At 45.9% G+C, this 10622-nt stretch overlaps 1 protein-coding gene across 4 annotated transcripts; it reads left to right on the top strand.

The window, feature by feature from the left end:
* Positions 1-59: 59 nt before the first annotated feature.
* LOC135252990 (signal peptide peptidase-like 2B) lies at positions 60-10315 on the top strand. Of its 4 annotated transcripts, none has more exons than XR_010329504.1 (15): positions 60-258; positions 795-911; positions 2035-2217; positions 2646-2735; positions 3000-3139; positions 3728-3870; positions 5203-5299; positions 5412-5528; positions 5791-5872; positions 6066-6140; positions 6233-6295; positions 6570-6669; positions 7035-7112; positions 7447-7681; positions 8003-8137. XR_010329504.1 is itself a non-coding variant. In XM_064331715.1 (15 exons), the coding sequence occupies exons 1-15, from the start codon at positions 211-213 to the stop codon at positions 8570-8572; spliced, it is 2064 nt and encodes a 687-aa protein (XP_064187785.1). In that variant the 5' UTR covers positions 60-210; the 3' UTR covers positions 8573-10315. The 4 variants fall into 4 exon arrangements, 3 of the variants coding, with proteins under 3 accessions (XP_064187785.1, XP_064187788.1, XP_064187786.1); XM_064331715.1 differs by having other exon boundaries at positions 7447-7607; positions 8003-10315; XM_064331716.1 differs by lacking the exon at positions 60-258 and adding an exon at positions 376-514 and having other exon boundaries at positions 7447-7607; positions 8003-10315.
* Positions 10316-10622: the final 307 nt, after the last annotated feature.

The raw sequence follows: 10622 nt of genomic DNA, 5'->3' as shown, positions 1-10622 counted from the left end.
CTTCGGCCAAAAAGACGGCGTGAAGGCGGGAGAAAAATTAATCATTTTCGTCTTGATCGGCGTTAACGTTAGCCACACATGATGCATTTCTCTGAGCGCTGGATCAAACTCGACCAATGAAAAAAAGCACTGCAGAATGTAGGCGGGGAATCTTAAACAGCTGGTGGATTGTGTGTGTGGAGCTGGAAACAATAATACAAAGCAGACACCATGAGGAACGCGATTGTTCTTATTTGGGGGAGTTTATTGATAAAACAGGTGAGTTATTCAGGGCGCAACAATTTTCAAGATATATATGAGATTCCTAATCTTTGGATGTCTTTGTGAACGTGTTCTGGTCTTGTAAGGATTATGCTACCGAATGGGGGCGCTAAGATGACTCGCAGCAAAGGGCCTCTAGACCGGTTCAGTAGACCTCGATGAGAAACGTCTTGTCGGTTTTTATAGCCCGATTATTGCTTCGTACATCACAGCTAACTGCCGCAGCTTCAATGTTTTCATTGAGCATGTCGCGGTATGTAGTGTCGACATCCAAACTGTCTGACCAGCAGGCTATCTAATAATTGTTTTAAGTTGCAAGTCGTTTGCTGTAGCTGTTACATTTTCAATACAATTCTGCATTGAATGGTATATAGCTTGCTTATCGTGAAATATCGACATCTGAGAATAAAGTGTGATACATTCCAGAAAAAAATAACTAGTTAGGTGGTAATTTCTGTAACTCGCTTGGGAGACCTCTCCTAAGGTAGTGTCATTATATGTGATGGATTAAATATGTATTCTTGTTCTGACAGGTACTGGGGGAATTTGGCATGGCACATTTCAGCAACAAGGGTAAGGGCAAGGGCAAAGATTACTGCATTTACTTCAATTCCCAGTGGGCACGACTACCTCAGGACCTTAACAAAGCGGTGAGCCAATCCTGTTGCTGCCTGCCATATCAAACCATAACAATATAAAAGGTTCCTTCTTTATTATCAGTGTCACATGACTATTCACAATGCATTGTTACTTTTCAAATAGTGCTTGTTCAAAAGCTTATGACCATCAAGTTTCCTGGAAGAAATACGCTGCCAAATATGAAACACATTGATCCTGTCGGAGAAAAGTTATTGGAGGTCATAGAAAGCTTAGCTCAAACCAAGCTTACATTGGGTTGGCTTTTTTCTCTAAATAACTGCTACAACAACAAAAAAAATTCTGGCCTTGAGATTGCTTTGACTGCAGAACTGTAAATCTTTGGCAAATGCAGATCCTATGAATTAAGAGGGTAATTAAATCCAGAGTGCTGACGGTAAGATGAGCGCCAGATTGGTGTGTTATCAAAGGAAGGAGATCGAAGTCGGCACAGTTCTGCTCCAGTTGCTCCTTCTGCATTCCTGAATCTAACCCTGCCCTGTGCCGTGCCATGCCGAACGCATAAAGAATGGCCTGATGCCCCTGCTGATTGGCATACTGCTGTTAAACAGCAGATCAATATCGGGGGCGGCAGGCTCCATTTCAGACCTCTTGTGGTTGTCTGATACGGAGCAGAGCCGTGATGAGAAATCGACAGTCTGTGATCTACCACAGGAGCACAGGCCCACTGGGGTTTTTGGTGGATGGCGACAAAGCAGCCGGTGCTCTCGAAAGCGAGGCTGGCGTCTGTGGCGCGCGCCCGTGCCCGCGCCAGGCTCGTTTCGGCCACCTGCTGTGCCCTCGGCTCGCTTCCCTCACCCGGAGGAGCGTACACTGCGCTGCCTGCAGGGACAGGAAATAAAACGCCGTCAACACGACCTGTTAGACTCACCTCCGCTCACGCTAACAGCTTTTTACCTGTTCTCGCTGTCAGTGAAGTGTCACTCAATGCAGGAAGTTTCCACTTTCACTAAAAATAAGAGATCAGTCTGTCTGTGTGTAGGGAGGGCAGGGAGATCTGGAGGGTCTCTTTACCTCTCTGTTCTTATTCATTCTATAGATAAATCCGTCAATGAAGCGCCGGTTTGCTTGCGTAATGACTCCTCCCTCTCGTCCCCTCCCTGTGCGCGTCCTCAGTCTCGGCTCCAGGTGCACGACCTGACGGGCTCCGTGCTGTGCTCGTCCTCCGAGGTGCCCGAGGGGGGCTTCACCAACCGCATCCCCATGGTGCTGAGGGGCAACTGCACCTTCTACGAGAAGGTCCGGCTGGCGCAGATCAACGGCGCCAGGGGCCTGCTGATCGTCAGCAAAGACAGGCTGGTGAGGTCACGAGAGGTTTCATGCTGCCAAGAGTGGGCGGCTGCCATTTTGCGTTCGTCGTTATTTTGCTGGTTTGAACTATCTGTTATGTACTGCTGTGGAGAACCCAACCTCTTTATTTGTTCAGACCAGTAAGTGATTGACAGCCCATTATAGCTGCTTCACCCATTATGGGGGTCTTGAAACCTCACTCTAATTACTACCCTGAATATTTGCATGTCTAGTTTGTCCTGTCTTTGAGTCGTATTGGGCCGGTTTCAGAGACACATTAAGCTTAGTACTGGACTAAATTAAGTTTTGTATGTAGAATCTCCTTTCAAAATGGAATGTAGTCCAGGGCTAGGCTTAATCTTTGTCTGCGAAAAATGGCCTTACTATTTTAATCAGTTTGTGTTCCTTTTGTAATCACTGCTCTCTCTTTACTGTAGACCCCGCCTGCAGGAAACAAGACTCAGTATGAAGAGATTGACATTCCTGTGGCCCTCCTCAGCTACACAGACATGCTGGACATCAGCAAGGTAAGATACACTCGCAGAGCCGCCGGGTCAGTTTCATTCGGTTTCGCAACTGATTTCTAAAGCCCAGTTCAGACCAAAAATTCACAACACGACAAAATCGTTTCAGGATGTCTCCAAACAGAGCATTCATCCGTCTCAGAACATCTGATGCCAGTGCTTGTTGTTGCAGACAGTTCAACTTGTCTGATCGCAGGTGACGAGTTTTGGTATGGTGCAGAGTCGCCTGTTGAGGATCTCAATGTTTTTTTCCCACTGTTTCTGCAGACCTTTGGGATGGGGGGAGATGTAGCCATGTATGCCCCAAAGGAGCCGGTCTTGGACTACAACATGGTGATCATCTTCATAATGGCTGTGGGTACAGTGGCCATTGGTGGCTATTGGGCTGGCAGCCGGGACATCAAAAAGTGAGTGTGAGGCTAGATGTATGCCTTTTTCTATCCTACGAAAAGGATGTTTCTCACAAAAGAATAGTTCTGGCTAGTGATTCACCAGGCTGCTTATAATATAGAGTTAGGTTGAGTTAACTGAGTATTCAGTGGCATAAATGCTTTTAATTATGTGTTGTATTTACAGTGTCAAAAGTGGTAAAAAAAAAAAGGAAAGTGGTGGTAAAAACATATGCCAGAGAGATCCTAGTTGTAACAGAAACTACCCTGTGGTCTTCCTCACGACTGTATTTTATGCTATTCAAATTTCATAAGTGTGGATGTTATCACAAATTATCTATTAATATTTGGACCTGCAATACTTTATTAATACACAACTGAGTACCTACCTGCATGGTACTGCAAGTGAAGTCTGCACTGTTAATTGTAAGATCTTGCTTATTGCCGACAGTTTGCTTGTAAGGTAACTACATCATTACCAGCTGCAGATGTCAAAGCAGGGTTGCAGAGTGGCTCAGGGTTGCAGAGTGATTGTGATGTCACAGTCGTACTGAGCGCGTGCGGCTTGGCTGCACTCTGGGACTGACGCACTGTGTGACCCCGCAGGAGGTACATGAAGCACAAGAGAGACGACAGCACCGAGAAGCAGGACGAGGAGACGGTGGACGTCACGCCCATCATGATCTGCGTGTTCGTGGTCATGTGCTGCTCCATGCTGGTGCTGCTCTACTTTTTCTATGATCGCCTAGGTAACGGCCAACTTCTAAACCCACTTCAGAAAAGCTGAAAGAAAAGGTGACCAGAGCCGGCCTCTCAGAAGCATGGTCAGTTTTCATCTGTGGACAAAAGGGAGGTCGTAAAAATAAGGGCATTTTAAAAAGATTTTTAAAATTTCTGTTGCTCTCTAAGTGGCTGAAATTTCACATTTCACATTTTAAAACACTTAAGATGGGAATCCTCCAGCAATTTAGGTCTGGAATCCAGTAGTGTTTAAATATTTACTTTAAACTCTCCTTTAAAAATCAAAACCCATTTACTCCTCTACCATCGGTTAAGGTGAGCTCATATTCAAATAAGGAGTTCAGCCAGCAGATCAGAGCTAGAGCGAAAGTAAGCAGTGAACCCTGCGACCCTCTGGGACCGGAATGGCTCAGTGGAGCAGACGTGCAGGGCTTCTGGGTGAGTAGCCAGGCCGTGGCACACGCGCACACCGCATGGTTGCCTGTCCGTGCCTGGATCAAATCTGGACCCGGTCAGTGCGGAGTAGACCATGACTGGGAATCCCAACGGACGTTGGTTAATTCTCCCTGGTTTACCTGAGCTTGGAGGGTTTCGGTAGGCAGGATAGCCCTCGCCCCATGCCTCAGTAGCAGGTACCCCGGTCAGATGGGCACCTCTCAGCTGCCTGTGTGGGGCGGGGCAGCGCTCTGGCGCAGGCTGCTGCAGCTCAGCTGGTGTGTAACGCAGTGAAAGAGGAGCAGCTGGCTGCAGGTCTCTTTGGGGACGCGCATGGACGCTGCAGCCATGCATTCCAAACTGGGATGAAAATGGTGGTGGGAAATAGTGAAAAATAATATGATGGTGGGAAATAATGATATGGTGGTTAAAATAATAATAATGGTGGTGGAAAATAATGAAAATATTAAACGAATTATTAAAAAAATAATAAAGATGGAGCCACTGTTACGGTCACTGGAGCCTATCCCAGCGTGCACTGGGCGAGAGGCAGGAACACACCCTGGACAGGTCGCCAATCTATCGCAGGGCACACACACCATTCACTCACACTGTCATACCTATGGGCAATTTAGTGTCTCCAATTAGCCTACCTGCATGTCTTTGGACTGTGGAAGGAAATCGGAGCATCCAGTGGAAACCCACATGAACATGCAAACTCCACAGAGAAAGGCCCAGGCGGGATTCAAACCCTTGTGTGAGGCAACTGTGCTGCCCACTGCACCACCGTGCCGCCCCAGATACTTTATTTTCCTAATTTCAGTTTAGATGATATATTATTGAAAGAGATGTCTGGAGAGGTGTGCGATGTGCTGATGTGGTGTTTGCCTCTCTCCCCCCCCCAGTGTACATGATCATTGGGATATTCTGCCTGGCGGCCTCCATTGGGCTCTATAGCTGCCTGTGTCCTTTCGTGCGGTCCATCCCCTTCGGGAAGTGCAGGTGAGGCTCACTGACTGCACCCCGATGCCTTCCTCATCCCTGTGGTTTTTTATGTGGCTGACCGCCCCGACGTTCTGCTCGTGCGGCTCTTGTGTGTATCTCCTGGGGACAGGATACCTGAGAACAACCTGCCGTACTGTCACAAGCGGCCCCAGGTGCGCATGCTGATGCTGTCCGTCTTCTGCGTGGGGGTCAGCGTCACCTGGGGAGTGTTCCGGAACGAGGACCAGTGAGTACGGCCTCGTCTGCCAGCAAATATATCGTAATTACATTTATTGCCTGCAGGTTTAAAAAAAAAAGAATCAAGCATGGAAATTGATTTTTAGAAGATCTGTTTTTCCGTTGTAAAGTGTTTGATTTTAGTCATTCTATAATGCAGGTCTCCATTCGGCAAGCGGTGATTTTTTTGGTGTTTTTGGTGTTACCTAAATGTAATTTGTCTGGTAAATGTGCGAGTCGTGCAGTTGATCAGTGCCCCGTACCCTTTGCAGGTGGGCGTGGGTCCTCCAGGACGGTTTGGGAATCGCTTTCTGTCTCTACATGCTCAAAACTATCAGACTCCCGACTTTCAAGGTACATAGAGCTGGGTAGCCATCTTGTTCGAGGCTATGTTGTCAGTCAGTCAAAAGACCACGAGTCCCACATTAATCACCACGGGCTGTGGTCTGCAGTATTCTTATTTCAGCATCAATGTTTTGAGAGGTATAATGATTTTGTCTGAGGATTTTGTGTAAGGTCTGCACTGACATTTTCCTTTTCCTGACAGGCCTGCACCCTGCTCTTGGTTGTGCTGTTCGTCTATGACGTTTTCTTCGTGTTCGTAACGCCGCACCTCACAAGCGTAAGTCAGTTGGTCCTTATTGAAAATGAGGCACATTCTACCTCTGAGGACATATATTAGTAGACTGACGCTGTATTTAATACCCTGCACAGCATGGAGAGAGTATTATGGTCCAGGTAGCAGCTGGTCCTCCAGATTCCACTACTCAAGAAAAAGTGAGTTCGTTCATTTCAGTATTCACACATCCTCTCAAATAGACATTATACAGCTGTGTTTTTTTAACAAAATACTAATGGTATGAATACACATGTGATACTTCTGTATCTATTTTTAATATTCATTTCAATACATATTTCTGAATTCAGAGTATTTTCAGAATTACTTAACATTTGGATCTCCAGACCTATGTAATGCTGTGTCGTGTATAACTTGAGAGCTGGTTTTTGAATTTTGAGAGAGAAGTTCACGTCATTCCTTCTGATCAATCAGCTTCCAATGGTGCTGAAAGTGCCCAGACTGAACTCCTCCCCCATGGCGCTGTGTGATCGCCCCTTCTCTCTCCTGGGGTTTGGGGATATCTTAGTGCCAGGTAGGCCCACCCAATCTGACGTCCTCATTATTTACAATCACTCACTGTCCCACAAGAGCTGAGCAGTTGCAGGTCTCATAGTTTTTAATGTGTGCGGTGAAGTACCACGCAGGTACCTGGGAATCAAGCAGGATGGCAGTTAAGTCTTGGGGATCGAGTCTTGTCACCTGGAGATCGGAGTTCTGGGAATGGCACTGTGGTTACGGCTTTGAGAAAGGTGGCCAACCTGAGGTCTTTCCCTGAGTACCACGTAACTGCAGGCTGTGCAGGTCGCCCTGGATGAGGGCGCTTGCTAAGTGAATAAATGAATTAAAATCGTGAGTGTGATCAAAGCTAACGTCTGTCTTGCTGTGTGTCCCCACAAGGCCTACTGGTGGCCTACTGTCACAGGTTCGACATTGTAATGCACTCCTCGCGGATCTATTTTGTGGCCTGCACTATAGGTGGGTGTGTTTTTTGGACATCATTTCTCACGTTTGACCATTCTGACAGCAGTGTGTATTGGGATGAGCCAGCTGATTTAACAACCGGCAAGCGATATCTCAGATGATAATTTAGCCCTGGCGATAGCGAGAGTCTTAAACAATCAATCAATCACATGTTGAGATAGGGCTCTGAATTAAAGAATTGTCAGATTGTTTAATGCATTCCGTTTGCCTCTTTAAAAATGTACCTTGTTGATAAAAATGAACCTGATCCGAACCGTGCGATGTGTAATTAGCCTGAGTGCAGCACAGGCCGCTGACCGCGCGCGCGCTCTTCTCTCTCTCTCCGCAGCGTACGGAATCGGCCTGCTCATCACTTTTGTAGCGCTGGCGCTAATGCAGATAGGCCAGCCCGCCCTGCTCTACCTGGTGCCTTGCACTCTCCTCACTAGCCTGGCGATGGCGCTGTGGCGCAAGGAATTGCCCATGTTCTGGACAGGAAGTGGCTTTGTGGTGAATACCAGTTTGATATGAGTGCCTTCGGGGAAACAAAATGCTAAAATTATATAAGCGTAACTGAAATTAAAGTTGAGTAAAACCGAACATACCCGAGTCCTGTTTTTTGCTTTAGCTCTCATGCACTGTCTTCTACCTTCTCACTTTATGTTGAGAGTTACTGTCCTTAATTGTGAGGTGGCACTGTTAACAGTTCACCCTTACATTGTAAGTAATACTCTCTCTATATACCTTATCAGTGGTCTTTGCCTTGGGGCACACACTCTTGATTATCTTGTTTTATGTTAGTTTGTATGTCTCTGTACTTCCTTTGGCTGCTTGCTGGGGGCTCAGGGGTGGGTCTGATTTTTATGTACGTATGAAGTCATGGTTGTTTTTCTTTAACATTACAGAAGGATGTGCCCCAGTCCCCGGTCATGACATCCATCAAGAGCAGCTCACTGAAGCACTCCACTGGGCAGCGAATGATCGACTGTGCTCAAAGCCCAGAGCAGCCTGATGAACAGCCAGGGATCAGCTGCACTCAAGCCCCAGAGCAGCCTTTTGAACAACCAGAGATAAGCTGCACTCAAGTCCCAGAGCAGCCTTTTGAAAGGCCAGAGATCAGCTGCACTCAAGCCCCAGAGCCGCCTTTTGAAAAGCCAGAGATCAGCTGCAGTCAAGCCCCAGAGCAGCCTTTTGAAAAGCCAGAGATCAGCTGCACTCAAGCCCCAGAGCAGCCTTTTGAAAAGCCAGAGATCAGCTGCACTCAAGCCCCAGAGCAGCCTTTTGAAAAGCCAGAGATCAGCTGCACTCAAGCCCCAGAGCAGCCTTTTGAAAAGCCAGAGATCAGCTGCACTCAAAGCCCAGAGCAGCCCACCAATCCTGAGCCACAGGGAGCAGAGGCTACCAATCAGAGCGAGGTCCCTCCTCAGCCACAGGTGGAGGCCACGCCCAAAGAAAAAGCCAGCCAACCTGAATAAGGACAGCACTTCAGAATGCTAATTTCTCATTCATTCCATTTAAAATTTTTTAAATTTTATTTATTGTTTGTGTACACACTGGAGATCAGTTGTACAACAGAGAGGGCATCAGTGGACTCCAGGTCATGAAGATGGCGTACTTGACTTGACCACACCTTCGCACAGACCAAGCACGGCGTCCACCATGCTTGCACGGCTTTTGGGCTTTTTGTCTTTGCATGTTTCCTGTCACTGCCGGAGGAGGAAGAGTGCGGCGGCGCTGTCTGTCCTCACGCTTTCCCCACTCACCCTCCTCATCCTCCCCCTCACCTGCTTCCTCTCACGGGTCCCATGTGTACTTGTGGCTTAGCAATAATCCCAGTGAAGCCGTGCACAGCACACGAAAAGGCTTCTCACTCACAAATACCCTTTAACCTGCCAACGTGGGACGGGTCCACTCGCACTTGCCCTTCTACCAAAACTGCGCGACATCATTTTAGAAACGTCCACTGCATTTGCTTTAAGCACAAACGATCACTTCAGGGTTCATTCGTGTCAGAAAAGCACGTATATGTAGGTAAGCTGTCAGACCTTTTAAAAAAAACATGTGGTGCTGTTTTGCATTAGGAATCTGTGCGAACCAAAGGTACCAGAGTATTAAGTGTTTAGGAATTTTCCTGCCTGGCTTACATTTGAAATCTGATCTCTATTAAGCTTGCATGTTAAAGGTTATAATAATAAATAGGTACTGTATGTTTACGGAGGTGTGACAGTTAAAACCCCGTTTCCATGGCAACACAGAGAAGGATGCCAGCGGATTTGATGATGAGCTTTTATCTGGCCGTATTCATGTGCGCAGTGAGGCTGAATGTGTGTTAGCATTTTCAATTCCAGTATCTCAGCACTTTATGTATGATGTGCTTAGGTGTTCTGTTCGTGTGAAATTTAAAATGGTATTTTTTAACTCGGGTGACAGTGATTACCTGCTGGCCATGGGATTGCAAATTGCTGTTAATGAGCCAAGTAGTTTTCTTGGAAGGTCAGCAGAGATCAATCTCTGAAATCTTGCCATTGTAAAAATATAGCTTGTTCATTTGTCTTGACACCATAGTTTGTTACAGTTCTACTTGAACATTGTACTTTGTCTGTTACACGTAATGGAAAAATACTTGTTTGCACTTAGAATGTCTTTGAACACCCTTTAAATCGCTGTGATTTTTCCATTGACCATGCTGATATGAAAACCATTTTACACATTTTGGCTCAGAGGACAGAGAGGAACAGACACATCAAAATGGATACTTTTCCATACGTTTAATGGCCATTAACCTTTAAGTATGGTATTTATTATACAGGATGAGCAGAGATGGATTTCTCCTATTCATGGTAATGCTTCGAAAAGAAAATTAATAGTTCAGACACTAGATGGCAGTATTTCTCCATTGCATCGTTACGTGACAGTAACCAGCAATAGTGATTGTTTCAAGCAACCAGTGAAGCTGAATTGCAGTGGCATGTCTTTCTTTTTTTGGTAGAATTAATATGGGAAAAGAGGCGTCTTACATGTTTCCCATAGTTCCAAGTTTGGCCGAAAGTTGGTGTTTCTGGCTGAGTGGCCACATTTAGCAGCTAGCATAAAGGGAGCCTTCATTGATAATTGTATTTAGAAATTCACTGATAACACTTAATCATTGACTGGCGAAAGCCTGTTTTTTGTATTCCTCAACAGAGGATTAAATACAATAAAGGAACAACTGCATTAAATGTTGAGAGTTTTCTGATTCTTTCCTGCGTCTTTGTCTTTGTGCTAAGCATGCGTGATTGGTTACTAAGTTACTATCATTTTTCATGAACAAGCCAAGGGTTAAACAATGTTCCTGAATCACAAGGGCAGCAGCTCACAAGATAATATTATGTAAATTAGTAATTTAACTATTCTATTTCATTATTGTTTTACTGTCCATTGCATGCATATGTGGTCTCTTAGGGCAGAATGGTGGGCATTTGCCCATACTGATTGGTTTGCTGTTTAAAGCTACTTGCCAGGAAACTTGGCTTCATGTAAATAAAT

The sequence above is a fragment of the Anguilla rostrata genome, chromosome 4 (assembly GCF_018555375.3).
Source record: "Anguilla rostrata isolate EN2019 chromosome 4, ASM1855537v3, whole genome shotgun sequence".
Taxonomy (NCBI): domain Eukaryota; kingdom Metazoa; phylum Chordata; class Actinopteri; order Anguilliformes; family Anguillidae; genus Anguilla; species Anguilla rostrata.
The sequence above is the reverse complement of the archived record's forward strand: the minus strand, read 5'-3'. Positions and strand labels throughout refer to the sequence as shown.